Source organism: Plecotus auritus (assembly GCF_963455305.1).
Source record: "Plecotus auritus genome assembly, chromosome: 9".
Lineage (NCBI taxonomy): Eukaryota > Metazoa > Chordata > Mammalia > Chiroptera > Vespertilionidae > Plecotus > Plecotus auritus.
In genome coordinates this window covers 110,875,651-110,893,487 of record NC_137783.1, presented here as the reverse complement: position 1 = coordinate 110,893,487, position 17,837 = coordinate 110,875,651, and the positions used below count along the sequence as shown (strand labels likewise).

Genomic DNA, 17,837 nt, shown 5'->3' with positions numbered 1-17,837 from the left:
CGACAGGAGCCACACAAGCACTAGACAAACTTTGCAAAACTTGAGCGTCGCTGAAAACCTCAGCCAGGCAGCAGGACTGTGGCCGCCAGCCCCTCCCCAAGCAGCACCCTGGGCAGATGCGTTGACCCCTCGGCCGTGTGGCTCGGCAGCGTCCCTAAGCCGGTGGCTGGGTGTCAGGACGGGGCGGGGCGGGGCGGTTCCAGAGTCTGTCCAGAGTCCGTTCGCCCCTGCATGACCCAGCCGGTGTGGGAGCGACGTCGGGCGGGTGGGGCCTCCTGGCACGTGGGTCCCTGCGGCAGCGGCGGCAGGACGCGGGCGCGGGCACCCGGGAGCGGTGGCCGCCCCGCGGCTGGCGGACAAGCACCCGCGGAGGTGAGGGGCGGGCCGCCTGGAGAGGCCGGAGGCGGGGAGCGGTAGGCGTTTGCGCTGGGGAAGCGGCGGTGCGGACGGACGGAGCGGTGGGAAAGCAGAGCCGCGCGCGTTTGGCTGGGTTGCGAGCCAGTGTGAGCGCGCTGGGGGTCGGAGTCGAACTCTGTGTCCACTGGAGCATTGATCACGGGGCATGTGGACGGATACCCCGTGAGTGTGTCCTCGTATTTGGGAGCGTCTGTGTGTTGGTGAGTGAGAGCGTGCGCCCCTGCAGTGTCAATAGCTGAACTTGTAAAACTTGTTTGTGTGTGTGTGTGTGTGTGTGTGTACGCGCGCTCTGGAGTGGGCGCCCGGGTGGCGGCTGGAGACCCACGGACCCCTAGAGGCCGGCTCATTCCGGGGCACTCTGGGTGGCCCACCCCCGACTCTGGGCGTCGGTAAGACTTGGGGTGGGGGCGGGGGGAAGAGAGGCGGTGATTGGGGCAGTGGCCTGAAAGGGCAGTTAAGCCTCTGTCAGGGGACTGTTAATCTGGCCGGTGGTGCTGTAGGAAGGGTCTGTCTGGAAAAAGGCAGTGCCTTCCCTCCACTCCCCAACCAGGGCTGCAGGTTTGGGACCCTTGGAGCCAGACGTAAGGGCCAAGCCCTGCTGTGGACTAGAACTGTTCCTTTCAGTATCCTTGGGATCACAGTCTTAGGTGCCCGGTTTGTTTTTGGATCTAGGCTGGGATAATGGGGAGCTCTTGAGGGCCAGGGTGAGGCCTCAGTTAAAGTATCAGTTATCTCAGTGGGTAGGAGTGGTTGGGAAGGAGATTCTTTGAGCAGACCCGAGCCCCAAAAGTTCCCTGAGAATCAGAGATCTATATTCCTATCCTGCCTTAGCCACTGTGTGACCTGGGCAAGGCATGTTCCTACGCTGAGCCTCACGGCCTCACCTGCGAAAGGGAAAGAACAATGATGGGGAACTTGAGGGCCCTTGAGGAGCTGATGTGTGGGTCCTGTTCAACACCAATGTCTTCTTGGACAGGCTCACAGCTTGGGGTGGGATCAGTTCCTAGAGGGAACTTCCTGAAACCCAAATCCCAACAGTTCTCTCTGGGCTAAACTTCCACAGGACTTCCACAGGACCCAGCCTGAACCCCTCAGCCTGGGACTCAAGGCCTCCAACAACTGATCCTTGCCAGCCTCTCTAGCCCTCTCTCCCACCTGACTCTTCACCCGCTAGTAACTGCATGGAGTCTGCTACACATACTGGGCAGTTCCTTGCCTCTGGATCACTGTGTATTCTAAGCTCACTGCTTGAAATGCCTTCCTACTCTCCTCTTCCCCAGTTCGGCCCAGCTCAGATGTCTCCTCCTCTGGGAAGCCCTCCTTGATCCCCCAGCTAGTTTGGGTTCTTCTGGGATCTTGCAGTCCCGGTGCTGACAGCCCTGCTCTCACTTGGACTGTCATGGCCTCTGTCTGTTTCCTTTCCAATCCCCAGGTCTGAGGCCCCCTGGAGGGCAGGAACTGGGGTTTATTTTTGTGTTGCCAGCACCCTGCACAGGGCTGAACTGAACTGAGCAGCGCCTATCCTCTGCCCTGTCCCCAGCTTCCCCAATGAAGGCCTTCTACAGTGGAGATCTATGTCATTACAAAGAAGGGGAACCCAGAATCAGGTCATCCGAGTGGGTGGCACAGGATATCAGAACAGTGTATCCTGGGGCACTACAGGACCCAGAGTAAATAGGCTGAAAACTTGGATTTCATCTGAAGGCTATAGGGAGCCATGGAAGGTTTATGAGCAGGGAGACTCGTGGTCAGAGCACATTTCAGAAAGCTCTCTGGCTGCAGGATGGAGAATGGATTGAGTAGTGCTAGGTGCATGGAGGTCAGGGCATTTGTGATATTGTTTCCAGAATCATCCAGGCATTGTTTCAACTATGAGCCCTTACCCCCTTGTTTAAACACTTCCCTGACCGCTCAGATGCTTTTGCTGAGGAATTTGAGGACACTTAGGACTTTCCCTCCCCCTTAGGGAGCCAGGGGACCAGTGAGTGATTGATCACATCCCAGCTCTGCCCCCAACTTGCTGGGTGACCTTGGGACAACTCCTACTTCGCCAGCCTCTAAAAGGAGGCTAGAACTGGTAAGGCCCTGTGCTGAGAATCTGTGCGTGGGGAGGTCCTGGCATGGACGGTTTGTCACTTTTCTCTCTTTCCTGCCTTGGGCTGTCTTGAAGCCTGGCTAAATGGGTTGGAGGATCACAGTGGGAGACCCTCATAAATGGCTGTCAATGATCCTTACCTCTTCAAATGCTAGGTTGCTATGAGGATTCTTAAGATAGTGGTCAAGAAAGGCCTTTGTAAGCTGCAATGCACAGGGAAGATGTGTGATACTCAAAGACTGAAATGCATTTTGAAGGCAATAACAGAAAATAGGTGCAATAGCAAGGGATCACTTTAACTGCTTGGGGAATTTTAACTGTTGACTGCCCTCCTCTGCCTGTGCCACCTCTGCTCACTAGGAGTAATTTATAAATGTCCCTACACCAACCCTGTTAGGGAGGAATTATTATCCCCATTTTGCAAATGAGCAAATAGGGGCTCAGGAAACAAGATCACAAAGCCAAGGTAAAAGCTGGGGCTCCTGCCTACCTGCTCCAGCTTATATCTCCCCATTCAAGACAGAAGCCCCATCCAGATGCAGCCTGGTCCTCCGGCTTTCAGGCTGAAGAAAGTCTGAATCCTGCCCTGAAAACCTGTCTTTAGGTCTTGCTGTGGCCTGATTACCCAGTTGCTGATAATCTAATGCCCGTTCAGTCCTGCCCACAGGACTAGGGAAGCCTTGCTGATCTGGTGAGAGGAGATAGAGGTGCCCCTAAAGAAATCTTTCCTCTCCCTGAACTGCCTTCTGTGGACCTGTCTAGCATGCCCGTTGGCCTACATCTTCTTCTTGGGCAGCCTTTGTGTTCTCAGGCCTGGCCTCCCCAGCTGCGCAGGCCTGACGGTGGGGAAGCTGGTGTGGGGGCCCATCCTGACCTCTGTACTCATCCTAGAGGTCAGTTGCAGGACTTGGCCAGGCCAGGCCTGCTTTCCCTCTATGTCCACATCACCCAACACAGGTTGGGCTAAAAGAGATGCCAGTAAGTGTCTGGGAAATGAATGACCAGGTGAAAGTGGGCGTATAGTGGAAGAGGAGGGCCTTGCTCCATGGAGAGCTACAGTTGGTTCTTGAGCAGAGGAGTTCCTCCACTCCCTTGCCTCAGCATATCTTAGCCCTGAGTCATTTCTGCTTTAGGATGAATAACTAGAGTTCCTGCTGCAAGAGTGGGCAGCCTGGGCCCTTTTGGGCAACTACTTCCTCCTCGGCCCTCTATCCTGGTACCCTGTCACTGTTATTGTATTGACAATGACACTGCCTGAGCACTGGAGCATGGGAGAAGGGCCTCCCTCAGACTTCTTGGGGCCCACATGACCCTCCCCTCTCCCCCTGAGTTGGGGGAGTCTCCCTCCTCCTAATCACCTTCCACGTGGCACTCTCTCTACAAAAGTCAACTCAGACCATGTCCTTCCCTGCTTAAGTCCTGTCATGGCTTCCCATTATCCTCAGGATAGAGGCCAAGTTCTTCAGCCTGGCATTCCATGTGAGTCCTGCAGCCCTCCCCCTCACACATACGCATTCTGTGCCACCTGTCCCTCCACTCCAACCTCACATGACCCCTGGCTTTATGCAAACAGTCCACACTATCACACCACTGAGTCTTTGTACCTGCTCTTCCTTCTGCCTTCAATGCTCTCCTACGTCTGTATCCACCTAACAAACCCCTAATCATCTATCAGGACCCAGCTCAAATGCCCCTCCTCTGGGAAGCTCTTCCTGGCCACCTTACCAGGCTGGTTATGGGTTCTATGAGCTCCATGGCCCCTGGGCTTCCTTTGGTCATGACTTGATCACCCAAGTAGACTTGATCCATGTATGTGGCTTTCTCCCCATTCAGAGGGGAGCTCTTCAAGGGCTTGACTGAGTCTGAGCTGAGTCTGGATTTGCAGGGTCCCTCTGAGGTCAGGCACATGGGGGCATTGACATGTGTTTGCTGAGACTTTGGCTCCTGGGAAAATGACTTACGATTGTATTATTCTGAGGGTCCAGACTCCTGTGGTTCTGAAAATCTCAGAATTAAAGAAACATTTAGCATTTACTCCAAGAACCAGAGACTCTTGCAATTGGACTGTAAGTACCAATGAACCCAGAATGAGACAGTCTCTGAATCATAGACTCACTTGTATCCCATTCTTCAGCTTTGTACCTTTTTCTACTTTGGGTCCTCCACTCTCCCTTTTTTCTTCCAACCTGGATTCTTTCTGCTTCTCTTCATACCTGATTACAGCCCTTTCCAGGAACTTTCCCTGACTGTCCTGACCATGGCCCCTCTGCTGGAGCACCTAGGAGGGCCCCCTGCTGAGAAGTGTTTCGTGTCTCCGCCATGACAAGAGATGCAGCCCCCATAGCAGGACAGTGCATGATTTGCTAGCCCCATGGAGCACCCACCTGTCATTCCTCATGAGCTGTCTTGTGTAGTGGTGACTATCCCCAACTGACCACTGAAGAACACAAGGCTCAGAGAGGGGAACCAGCTTGACCAAGATTGCACAGCATGGGCAGTTCCAAGTTGGAGCCTGAACCCAGGGTTCTCGCCTCTTGAGTCTGGCTGGAGGAATCTGGATTGTGATAGGTTGATGTGAAGTCCAGGGCCTTGTGGTTCTGAACTAGTTCAGTTTAGCAGTGCATCTCTATCGCCTTGTGCTGGGTGGGGCTGGGCTGGACCGTGCCAGGCCAGGGGTAGTAGGACAGGTAGTTTGGAGTCCTGCCCTGAGGTGAGGGTGCAGGTCCTCAACTCCACACTGAAAATACTAGAATTAGAACACCAGACCTTGAGTAAGGCCCTTACTCTTAAGGAGTCTCAGTTACCTTATCTGAGGTGGGAGGACCAGACGGGCTGATCTGAAACCCACACACTCAGATGCTCTGAGCTCAACCCCAACATGTCGCTCCCACAGCCAAGATCCTGAGGGCTCCCAAGAGGGAGCGTGCCTCCAGAGGGGCTGCAGAGCACAAGGGCTTCCTGTAGAGGCTGCAGAGGTTTTACTTTGCAACAGCACCTGTCGATAACATCTGAGGTTACCTCCTCAGCTATTGCCCCAGATGAGCCCAGTCAGGGTTTGTGGTGTAGAAAGCACTCCAGGCAAGGCTGGGGCCCACTGGCCTTCAGCTCTGTGGATGAGATTTGGGAGGGGACAGAGAATGACTTCCAAGATGCTCCCTCTCTTTTAACCCAGCCTTCTCCCCTCAGTCCACAGGGATGACTAACAGTTCCCCAAACATTCTGTGTGATCTAGTGCCCTGGTTTTTGCTCACTCTGCTTTTCTCTCTTTGCTCACCTGACCCCTTCCAAAATACAGGTCAGGTGTCCTCTCCTCCAGGAAGCCTTCCTTGACCACCTCCCCATTCTCATTAGGGGTCCTCTTGTCTGCTTTAGCCCTATTGCCTCTGCTTTCTTCAGCCCCGATCACCCTGAGTTGTCATTACCTATTTCTGGGTCTTCTCCCATGTGCTACCTACCCCTTCTTTGCCAACCTTGACAGTGACCCGCCTTGGAATTCCCAGAGCCCTATACAGGGACAGGCATCAATATGACAACCTCTGTAAAAGGATGAGTGAGTGAAGAAATGTGGTGGGATCAAGTTCTTGCTGAGGGCCCCTGAGGGTGGCCTTCAGTGTGGGAAACTTGATCTGTGACCTTGCTACTGTGCCCCAAATTCCTGTGCATTTCCTGCCTCTCTTGTCTTCCTAAGATACTGTTCTTCGATGGTCAGGGATTGAGACTTAAGTTGTGGAGAGGAGACTTATCCAGGTCCCACAGCTGAGAATGACAGAGCTGGGATTTTCCACCTGCCTGGGGCCCTCCCCTGTCCCTCGATGATATTCCAGGTCCAGGTCTTCTGCTTCCCTTCACAGCAGAAGCAGGCAGCGGAGGTTTCCAGAATGGTGATGGGTCACAACCCCCTTCCAGTCTGGACAGGGCCAGCTAGGTGGGTGGGTGAGCGGGTACATTCCAGAGCCACCCTAGTGGAAGAGCTGGAATGTCTTCTAACCACCCTGGAAATTCCTCAGCTGGCCTGGGAACTGCCCAGCCCTTTCACCCGGCTTTGGGCACACTGGCCTGGGACCCAGGGTGGGGGAGAGGCAGAGCCAAGTCAGTGGGGCAGGTATTCTGCATGTTTGGCTTGGCACTTTCTGGCTTTAGTGTTTTTTTTAACCTGTGAGATGGGTACAATAACCATCATGATCATGGCTGCTTCATACCTAGAAAGTACTAGGAAGAGTAGATCCTGGGCCCTGCCTGTAGGGCATTCCCTGTGGTAGAGAACCGACCAGGAAAGCAGAGCCAAGGGGCTCACCGAGGGCTAGTCAGGGAGCTTCCTGAAGAGGAGAACCTAGGCCTGGGAGGGAAGGAGGTGGTGGTCAGGGCACAGCTCCTCAAGTCAGACAGACCAGGCTGCTCTGCCATTTGCTAACTTTGTGACCTTGGAGAGGTTGTTTTGCTTCTCTAAGCTCCTCGGGATTAAGTGAGAAGGGATCTGTGAAGCCACCAAAGATGGAACTTGGCAGAGAAAGCAATCCTCTCTTGTGATGATATTACTGTTAGAAGTTAAGGGATGGAGTTTCTGAGCAAAGATAGACCATGAGACGGCTCCTGCTGTGCTTGGCACAGAAAGATAAGGGTGGAGGTAGAGAGGGTGGGCTGTCTGGAGCAGCAGAAGCCAACCTTTTGGAGCACAGGACCACCAGTGGTCCGCGGACCACCAGTTGGCAACTGCTGGTCTAGAGGCTTGGCAGGGCCTGGAGTGTCAGGCTTAGGTGCTTGGACATAGTCCAGGTAATAGGGAGCCATGGAAAGGTTCTGAGCTCCACAGTACATGGTCAGATTCATGTTCTAAGAAGACCTGTGACTGCCATACAAAAGATGGACAGGAGGGCAGGAGTAGATGGAAGGGGACAAGAGAGAGTGTTGGTACAATGTGGAGGAGACATGCAGGCCTAAGGCCACTAGGTGGGGAAAAGTGCTATCCCTTAGTCACTCTACTGGTTGAACTGACAGGAGTTGGTGAGTGGTGGTTTTCACATGGGTGGGACAGAGAGAGGTTGTCAAGGGCATATTAGAGGTTTGAAGCCTGGAAAGATGGATGGTGGAAACCCTTCTCAGAAATCGGAGGGTGGTTTTGAGAAAGAATTGTGCTCCACCTTAGTCTGTTGAGTGAAGGCCTCACCTAAGGAGAAGACAGGGTGTGACCCTGGGCGGAGTCAGGTGAAAAGGTGAAGTTCTTTCATCTTGCCACTAGACTCCAGAGCAGACTTGCACAGAGCTACCTGCCCACTGGCGCAGGTCAGCCTGAGGATCCTGGGGCAAGGCCCACTAGGAACACGGTGCCCAGGGTTATTTCCCAGTGCCTTTACTCCCGTCCATTCCTGCAGCCACCCATCTCCTCCCTCCACTTTCCGCCATGCTCGCGCTGCACCCCAGCCTGGGGACCTGGCCTCCACTATCTCAAACCCCACTCCCCCGCTGTGGAGAAATGAAGGCGACAGAAAAGGGATGTCCTTTTCCCCCTGTGATGTGTCTGAGATTCTGATGGATGCTGGGACCTGTCCACACAGAGGGTCTACTAGGTAACCACACCCTCACTGCAGCCCTGTGCCTGGTGTGTGTGAGGGGCTCCCAGGCAAGACAAAAACCAGGGCCAGAGCCCAGACGGCTTGGCTTCTGATCTTGTCTGCATCGCTGACTTACTGTGAGGCCTTGAGTCTCAGTTTCTTCTGTCAAATGGGAGTTTGGCACACTGATTTCTAAAGGCTATTTCAGGCCCTGACTGGGACTGTGTGTGTGCACTTTGTATCTGTCTCAGTGTGATTGTATGCATCTCTGTGTAGCTGTGTATCTAGGTGTGTCCATGCCTGTGAATGTTTGTGTGTGTTTACAACACCTATGGAGGAATGATTAGAGCAGTGGTTCTCAACCTTTTTAATGCCGTGACCCTTTAATACAGTTCCTCATGTTGTGGTGACCCCCAACCATAAAATTATTTTCGTTGCTACTTCATTACTGTAATTTTGCTACTGTTAATGAATCGTAATGTAAATATCTGTGTTTTCCGATGGTCTTAGGCTCTACAGCAGCGGTTCTCAACCTGTGTTTTCCGATGGTCGCGACCCACAGGTTGAGAACCGCTGCTATAGAGCCGAAGACCATCGGAAAAGACAGATATTTACATTACGATTCATTAACAGTAGCAAAATTACAGTTATGAAGTAGCAACGAAAATAATTTTATGGTTGGGGGTCACCACAACATGAGGAACTGTATTAAAGGGTCGCGGCATTAGAAAGGTTGAGAACCACTGGATTAGAGGGAAAAGGGATATTCCAGATAGACTCAGCTTGAGCAAAACTGGGTTGGCTGAAGTATTGTCAAGTGTATACCGGGCAAGGAGGGTAACTGTTTCCTGTTGTGGGGCTGAAGCACAGAACCAAAATCAAGGGAAGGGGTATTAGAGGCTCAGCTCTGCAGGACACGGGGAGACCTTCTCTGGCAGAGCCACCTTCCTGTGAAAGGGGGCTCCTGGGGAAGGAGGCTGGGAACAGCCATCCCTGGAGCCTGTAAGCTGAGGGTGGATGACTGGTGGGCAGAGGAGACCCCTACTGGGACCAGCACACCAAGTCACCTCTCTGCCTCTTTCAGGCCAAGGTTGGAGCAGAGCAGGTGGCCCCGGGAGGGCTTGGCCTGGCTGGCTTCCCTTGATCCAGAGCCCACACGGTCTCCACCTCCCTGTGTCTCAGGAGCCCACAACACTGCCTACCCTGAGAAATGCTGGAAGCTGGGTGCGGCCCCAGGCGGGGGACCTGTTTTTCCTGTTTCCTGCAGAGTTCCCTGCAGCCCTGTCCAAGCCTGTGCATTCATGAGTGAGGAACCTGAGCGGGCACTGAGCATCCTGACAACGAGAGCCGGGGCCGGTCAGGTACGGACGTGCGAGGGCGGGGTCCACTGGCTAGGAGGCTGGGGCAGGTGTGTGCATGTATGTGTATACACTGAACCAGAGGTAGGTCAAGGGGATCCCTGCCCTGCTTCCTCATCCCATGCTGAGATTAATTCAGGCTTTGGAGCCAGACAGCCCTGGGTAACAAGCCCAATTTTTCCAATTCCTGGCAGTGTGACCTTGAACAAATAGCTCTGTGGCAGTATCTGCTGAGGAATGAGGGTTGGGGATAAAACTGAGATGCTCTGTGGAAGCTGCTCATCCCAGGCTTGACCCCTACAAAGTGAGGGGATGGGGCTCCAGGATCAGGAGCTTCTGACCCAGGATCTGAGCCAGAGGTGGATGAAATAAAAGAATGTGGTTAGCTTAGACAGCTGACCCATCTCCAGAATATCTGGGTCCAGTTACCCTCCCTCTGTCCAGAGAAGGGTAGGGCCTTCCCTGAATCTCTTGAAAGAGAGACAATCCAGGAACCTTAGGTCCGCTGGGCCTCAGGAGAGCTGGGGTGACTCCTGGCCACTGAGGGTCAGCAGCTGAGAAATATTTTAAGTGCCATTGTCCTCTGGGAGGCTCTCAGAGGAATAAGGGAAAGGAGAGCCACTGTCATAAAGCTCATCCTCCTCTGGGCTCCCATAGCCTTTTGTGCTTCATTCATTCATTCACTCATTCACTCACTCACTCACTCATTCATTATCTCATTCATGTTATACCTGCTTTAAATCAGGCCTCTTGTTGGCTAGGGACAGAGAAAAGAATCAGATAGTCCCAGTCCTCTGGGAGTACCTGGAATGTGTTGGGGTAGAAGGTGGATGGACAAATTACTAACAGGGTATGAGGAATGCCTGGGGGTAGTGTTAAGAGGACAGCTTCAGAGATGAGGTGACATTTGAAGAGAACCTTGAGGGATGGGAAGAATGGAGTGCAATGTGGGTGGGTTTCCAGACAGAAAGAACAGCATGCACAAAGGCAAGGAAGCCTGGTAGGGCACTTGCATGGCTCATAGCTCCCTCCAGACTAGGAGCTCTTCAGGGCAGGGCCAGCCAGAACTGGACATGGAGGGGCTGGTGAGTGGTGTGAGACAAAGTTAGGCAGAAGCTAGTCCCAAGGGAGCAGGGAGTGAGGCCCCAAGGGCATCGGAGGTCAGAAAAGAGAGAAGACAGGACTTGGCTGTCTTCATAGAAAAGGCTGGGAGGCAGGAAAGGTGTAATCACAGGCTGGTGAGCCAGCCTGTGGAGGGAGAGGGTGGGCAGTCAGTCTGGATGGGGGCCATGGCAATGGAACCCCCAGCTGGCCTGGGAGGGAGGAGGCCAGGATATCTTAGAGCAGGTGGAAAGGGCAGCTCCCTAGGTTCACTGGAAACTTAAGGAAGTCTCCACCCCTCTTATTAGTGTCAGAGATTCCACCACAAGTGATTAGCAAGAGCATTGTGCAGAGCAATGGGATATTGGCCGACTCTGAGGAGACACCTGCCTTGGGGCTGGAGCCAAAGCAGCAGCGCAGAGGTGGGACTGGATGACATGGAGGGGCCACTCTCCCTATCTCCAGTGGGAAGAGGACCTCATGAGGGAGGTTTTATTGCCGCAGTTCTCCAAGGCCAGGGAATTCAGCCCTTGAGAGAGCTGAGTCTCAGGAGGGCAGGAAATGCCTAATGTCACTGAGGTTCTGTGGCTGGGCTGGACACCCCAAGCTGGTGGCCCTTCTACAGGTCCTCAGCCTCATACTTGGCCTCCACACTCCTCCTGCAGCTTCTGCGAGCCAGCAACTCCCAGCCCATCTCCCAAAGTGTCAGATCTGATGGCCCCAGCCTTCTCCCACATCCCACCATACCCCTTCAGGGCTCCCCACACTTACAATGTCTGACACTGAATTCCTCCTCTCCCCTCTCCTGCTCCTCCTCCCAACCCCTGAGCCGGGCCTCTTGTCTGCCTCCCTCTCCTGCCCAATTCCATCCAGACTTCTTCTGGGCCAGTCTCTCCAGCCCTCCTCCCAAACAGCTCTCAGATCTCTCCCATCAGAGGTCCCAGGCCTGGCCCTAGCTTTGGGCTCATCAGCACTCCCCTGGCCTACCACACTCACCTGCCTTCAGTCAAGACCTGTTGCTCCTCCACCAGTGGCCTGAGAGAGCATCCCAAAAATTTCAAGAGAAGGCCACATCTGAGCTGAGCCTTGAAGCTCATAACATCACAGCATACCTACTGTGTGCCAAGCATTGCTCCAAACATTTTATACCGATTACTCACTTCATCCTCACAGCAGTTCTGTGATATAGGTTCCAGTAATCACCTCATTTTATAGAAGTGGAATTAGGAGGTCTGACTCCAGAGGCCAGGTTCTTCATAATCACTGGGGCTTGCTGCTCTGAAGGATAAAGAGTTGTAATTTCAACAGGTAGATATGAAAGGTGTGAGTGGATTCCTGGTTGAAGGAGCAACATGAACTAAAGCTGAGAGAGGAGAAGTGTTGGGCACGTTCAGGAAACTGCAGGTCACAGAGGATGGTGGGGCTGGTGAGATCGGCAGAGGGGGAATGACTTTATCTTTTACAAAGACCCCTCTGGATTGGGGAGGAATGAGGCTGGAGGCAGAGAGGCTGATGCAGTGGCTCCAACAGCAAGGGTGGAGGTGACACTGGGCTGCTTGGAGCAGGGATGGGAGGCAGGAAATGCCTTAATGCCAGGTCCTTGAATCCTGGCCCTGGGCAAGAGGAATCCCAGCAGTTTAGCCCTTCCAGAGTCCCTCCATCCCAGCTCTCTCTCAACTTGGTACCACATAGGCTTCTCCCTGCCTCTTCACCCTGGATCTGCTCTGGCTCCTTAGGAAGGAATCTATGATCATGGGAGGGAGGTCACCAGTACAGGCTCCCTTCCTCCTGCTTGCACCTTTGCTGACAACAGGAGACAGGAAAGATCTGGGGTGGTGGGTGGTGGAATATTGGGAAATAAGGGAAACTGAGGCACCTATGTGTCCCCCAGCCCCCCTAACCTCAACGTCAAGGGCCTTGAACTGTGGCTGAGAGGCCAGGCTGGGCATGAAACTTAGGGTCTAAAGGAGTGGATATCACTGGCCCGACAGAATTCCCAAGTTCCAGCCTCTCAGGACCCCAGTTTCCAACATGAAGGGAATTATACAGCCTCAGATTATCAGGGTAGGAAGGACTCACACATTATCTGCCCTCTGTGTGCTCCCAGACACACCCACACGCAGGACAGGAGCCCTCCTGAAGACTCTGCTTGCACAACCCCATAGCAGAGAGTTTTCTAGCTCCCTCTGATAGCACCTTCCAATTCCTAGATAGGAATTGTAGCCTGTGACCTTGGCCAAATAACTTGAATGATTTGTGTCTCAGCCTCTTTATTGGGGATGATAACCTGGCTCCCAGAAGCATGTTGTAAGGATGGAATGAGATGACATTTAAAAAGAACATATAGTAATACGGTTTGAAATGGTCAGCCCCCTCTGCCCATTCACTGTTAGAAAATTATTCTTTTTAAAAAATACGTTTTTATTGATTTTTAGAGAGAGGAAGGGAGAGGGAGAGAGAGAGAGAAACATCAATGATGAGAGAGGATCATCAATCAGCTGCCTCCTGCGCACCCCCTACTGGGGATCAAGCCCACAACCTGGGCATGTGCCCTGACCTGGGAATTGAGCTGGTGACCTCTTGGTTCATGGATTGACGCTCAACCACTGAGCCACACTGGCTGGGCTAGAAAGTGATTCTTTGTGTTTGTCCCAAACTGTCCACCAGGGACCCCTGCTAGGATTTCCAGCCTGCCTTCTGGTACCTTTGGGCATATCATCACCCTCCAGACTGGGGTATCTGTCTCCTGCCTCCCAGATGAGCGAGAGATCTTATTGGTCACATTGGTGAGGGTGAGGAGAGGAGGAAGGTGAATAACTTGTTCTCCAGGTGCTCACTGGGCAGTCAGGCCCTGTTGGTGTGTTATATACCCACTAAGGACAAGGTAGGGGAACCTCAAGATAGTGGTAGAGTGGAAGAAAAGCTGGGTAAGCCTGGAGGAAGCTGAATTTGACCCACAAATGAAGTCCCCACTCCCATCTCCACCCCAGACTTCTCTGGAATCTTCAGGAGGGTCACTGTCCTATCTGGTAGACTCACACTCCAGAGAACTGCACTACTGTTTACAGATGCAGAAAGTGCCAGGATGTAAAAGTATCTAAAATAATATAAAATAAAAAATATTTGCTGAGAGAATGAATGAGTGACTGAAGAGGGAGACCCTTGGAAATACTTCCTCAATACCAAAATACCAGGCACAGGGCCAGAACCTCCCTAGAGAGCCAAAGAATAAGCTAAAGGAAAGGATGTTCTAATGCCCCCAGGAAGGTATGGGCTGCCCATTGGCCAGAAACACTTCAGAAGGCAGTGGGCACTGGGTGTGAGGTGGAGCCCATAGGCCTCAAGGACCCCTGTCCATGAATCTGAGATTATACCTTCTCGAATCCTCAGATTTCAGAGTTCAGAATCGCAGATCTAGAATTCTGTGCTCCTGAGGTTCTAGAATAGAGTTGCCAAACTTTGTTTTTGTAAAAGGCCAGATGGTAAATATTTTAGATTTTGCAGAACAGATGTTCTTTGTTGCAACTGTTCAGTTCTTTGTAAACAGATGGATACGCTATATTCCAATAAAGCTTTATTGGGTTGGATTTGACCTTTAGTGTGTAGTTTGCCTACCTCTGTTCTAAAGTTTTAGAATTGTACGATCCTGCTATTTATGGATCTCATGCATTCTCATGCATTTTTGAGGTTCTAGGGTTCTGAGGTTCTGGGCCGTCTGGGTCCAGGGAGCCAGGTCAGAAGGCCTTAAATGTGGTTGAGCAGATCTTAACCAAAGGAATCTGCTCCTATCCCTGGCCAGGTGGGTGTGTCATCCTCTTGGATGAGCCTGGCCAAAACCCTGAAGGCTGTTCTCCCCACCCGGCCCCCTTTCCTTCAGGGCAATGGCCGCAGGCCCGGGCCTCTGGAACAGCACCGTCAATGACACGTGGGATGGGGATGAGCTGGGCTACAAGTGCCGCTTCAACGAGGACTTCAAGTACGTGCTGCTGCCTGTGTCCTACGGCGTGGTGTGCGTGCTCGGGCTGTGTCTGAACGTGGCCGTGCTCTACATCTTCCTCTGCCGCCTCAAGACATGGAACGCCTCCACCACCTACATGTTCCACCTGGCGGTGTCGGACGCGCTGTACGCGGCCTCCCTGCCGCTGCTGGTCTATTACTACGCCCGCGGCGACCACTGGCCCTTCAGCACGGTGCTCTGCAAGCTGGTGCGGTTCCTCTTCTACACCAACCTTTACTGCAGCATCCTCTTCCTCACATGCATAAGCGTGCACCGCTGCCTGGGGGTCTTGCGCCCACTACGCTCGCTGCGCTGGGGTCGAGCCCGCTACGCCCGGCGGGTGGCAGCCGCCGTGTGGGTGCTGGTGCTGGTCTGCCAAGCACCCGTGCTCTATTTCGTCACCACCAGCACACGTGGCAGCCGCATCACCTGCCACGACACCTCGGCCCCTAATCTCTTCAGCCACTTCTTGGTCTACATCTCAGTCATGCTGGGCCTGCTCTTCGCGGTGCCCTTCGCCACCATCCTGGTCTGCTACGTGCTCATGGCGCGGCGGCTGCTAAAGCCAGCCTACGGGACCGCGGGCGGCCTGCCGCGCGCCAAGCGCAAGTCAGTGCGCACCATCGCCGTGGTCCTGGCTGTTTTCGCCCTCTGCTTCCTGCCTTTCCACGTCACCCGAACCCTCTACTACTCCTTCCGCTCGCTGGACCTCAGCTGCCACACCCTCAACGCCATCAACATGGCTTACAAGATCACCCGGCCGCTGGCCAGTGCCAACAGTTGCCTTGACCCCGTGCTCTACTTCCTGGCTGGGCAGAGGCTTGTGCGCTTTGCCCGGGATTCCAAGCCACCCACAAATCCCACTCCTACTGGCCAGGCTGGCCGCCGGCTGGACCTGTGCAGGTTTCATAGAACTGACACCAAGGCAGAAGCTGGGTCGGCCAGCAGTGAGAACTCCAGCAGGGAGTCCCCGTTGGCTGGTGGTGGGAACACTAAGGACATCAGGCTGTAAGACCTAAACCCCTTCGGCCTGTGCAAGCTTGTATGGGGGAATCTGTAGGGGCTATGACTTGTTCAGATGAGGTGATCTCCCCAGATATGGATCATCATGACTCATGCTGGATGGTCCAGGGAGCCATGACCCCAACACTCTGTCACTTGGCAGGGGCTCTGGACACTTTGTGGTCCAGCGAGCTCAACAGTGCCCCACAGCCCCGTCACTATTTGTATGTGTCAACTGGGGAATAAGGTTTCAAGAAGGCAAGGGTTCAGGGCCTGACTCACCCACAAAAATAGCTGGCCGTGCCTGCCAATAGGCTAGAGCCCTGCTGACCCAAGTCAAATAGAGAAACAGACCAAGAGAGGAAAGTGACTTACCAACGTCATACAGAGGATCTGGGCCTGAGCAACCTGGGAGGGGTGGGGTCCCAGGCTGACTAGAAGACCCCGGTTGCAACCAGTGCTGAGCCAGAGCTTCCCACAGGGGAACTGGGTGCCACAGTGGACTAAGCAATGAGAAGCACCCCCAGCTCAAGAGATGAACATCTGGAAACTGATTCATAAAACCATCTGGAGGCTCCCATGGGCTGGGAGCCAGTTTGAGGCTGTAACTCATACTAAAAGTGTTGTTTTCTGCTGCGCTTGTGCCCTATTGTATGGTTGGAGGATGGGAATATAGCCTGAGAAGCTCTCACCGAGCACACTAGATTTCTTTCTCCAACCTGTTCTCGTCAGCTACCTGCCTTCCCACTAGCTGCCTCAGTGGTGGTCTCATATCAGGTGTCCCCTCTCTAGACCCCAGGTCAGCCCCCACCTTAAAGCTAACTGGCTTTTGCACCTAGTCAGGTTACTTCTGTTAATGTAACCTGAGTCCTTAAGAACTTTTTTCGTGACTACCTCTTTCAGGTTGTCTTTGTGCCTTTCCTGTAGGTTTGAGTCTGTCTCTTTCCTACTGGCTGCTGTTCAGGCTGAAACCCACCCCAGTTTATAGGGACACCCTACCCAGGTAAGATGCTGTGCTGGCCAGGTGTGTAAATGTTGGGCTCTGACTCCCTTAGCCCTTCTTAGATCCAGAATCAGGGGTTATATAACATGATTTTGGGGACTCTTGAGAGTACATCAGTGGTTGGGGGTGGGACTGTGGACACCATGGGCCCAAGGTCCCTTAGTCCCCATTCTTTTCATATCTTGCTCACTGAGCCCTCCAGCAGCTGTCCTGGAGACCCCGAAAACCCAGGACACCACAGCACATGGAGACAACATTATGACCTAGCCCCATGAAGTCTTCCTTCACCCAGCTGCCTGCAGATTTCTAAGGACACAGGACCTAGGGGACACAGGGGAGCTGACTCACCCCCTAATCTTGTGGCAGGGAGTTCTAAGGAACCCAGGGACAGGCTCAGGGTCCCACCTCTGGACCCCAGTTGGACTGCCTGGCCCCCTCGGTGTGGACATCTGGCCTGCTGCTCAGTGCCCACGCCACCCGCCTGGTGGGTGAGGTTCCTGACCCTGCTGCCTTGTGCTATTTTCAGCTCAAATAAGAGCAGGATTTTCCACTCCCAGCCCCAGACCATTGTCCAACAGTGACATGGGGGGACATGCCTGCTCTCAAAATATCTCTTCTTACACTCTGGGCCTCCCTGCCCCTCCCCACCTTCCCACCTCCTCACCCTGACATCACTTCCTGAGGCTGTTGACTCCTGAAGGCCACTGTGAAAGGGCACAGCCACCTGATAGGGAGGGACCCCAGGGATTATCCAGCCTAGCTGCAGACTCAGGGCCAGAGAGAGGCGGGGCCTTGCCCAAGATCACTCAGGAGGTCAGCATGGCGCCTGGACATGGGGCTCAGGCTGCCCCTGCTGCTCTGCTTCCTTTACCGTAGGTGGGAATCCTGCTGTCACCCCACTGCCCCAAGTGGAGAGAGCCGCAGCTGAGGCCAGGGACAGGGAGGGGGGGTGGGGGGGCAGGGGGTTGGGGTAAGAGTGGGGTAGGGGAAGTAAATGCCTGCTAACTTGCCTACAGCAGCTGTTCTCAAGGAGCTCCCTGCAACCCGGGCAGGGACCCTGGCACAGAGGGGTCTCTGCCCTGGGTAGCAGGTATCCCAGGGCCCAGGAGGGAGGGGGAGTCGCAGCAGACATTCCCACTCACCCTCCAAGGCTAGGAGAGGCCCTGAACAACATATTCCCCAGACACAATTTGCTCCTGTCTAGGCCCCTTGTCGCGGCAGATTTGGGCTGATCTGTTTTGAGTCAGGTGCCTGAGGAAGGGAACTCATGTACAAATCCATGCCCCAGGCACCATGCCAGACCCTATCACATCCA

General features: G+C 53.8%; 1 protein-coding gene across 9 annotated transcripts; it reads left to right on the top strand.

Annotated features, from left to right (window-relative positions):
* The first annotated feature begins 223 nt into the window (after positions 1-223).
* On the top strand, positions 224-16,417 carry P2RY2 (purinergic receptor P2Y2). Of its 9 annotated transcripts, none has more exons than XM_080640185.1 (4): positions 224-372; positions 2,384-2,494; positions 9,146-9,422; positions 14,398-16,217. In XM_080640185.1, the coding sequence occupies exon 4, from the start codon at positions 14,402-14,404 to the stop codon at positions 15,527-15,529; it is 1,128 nt and encodes a 375-aa protein (XP_080496311.1). In that variant the 5' UTR covers positions 224-372; positions 2,384-2,494; positions 9,146-9,422; positions 14,398-14,401; the 3' UTR covers positions 15,530-16,217. The 9 variants fall into 9 exon arrangements, with proteins under 9 accessions (XP_080496311.1, XP_080496306.1, XP_080496309.1 ...); XM_080640188.1 differs by having other exon boundaries at positions 293-372; positions 9,244-9,422; XM_080640180.1 differs by lacking the exon at positions 2,384-2,494 and having other exon boundaries at positions 243-372; positions 14,398-16,417.
* Positions 16,418-17,837: the final 1,420 nt, after the last annotated feature.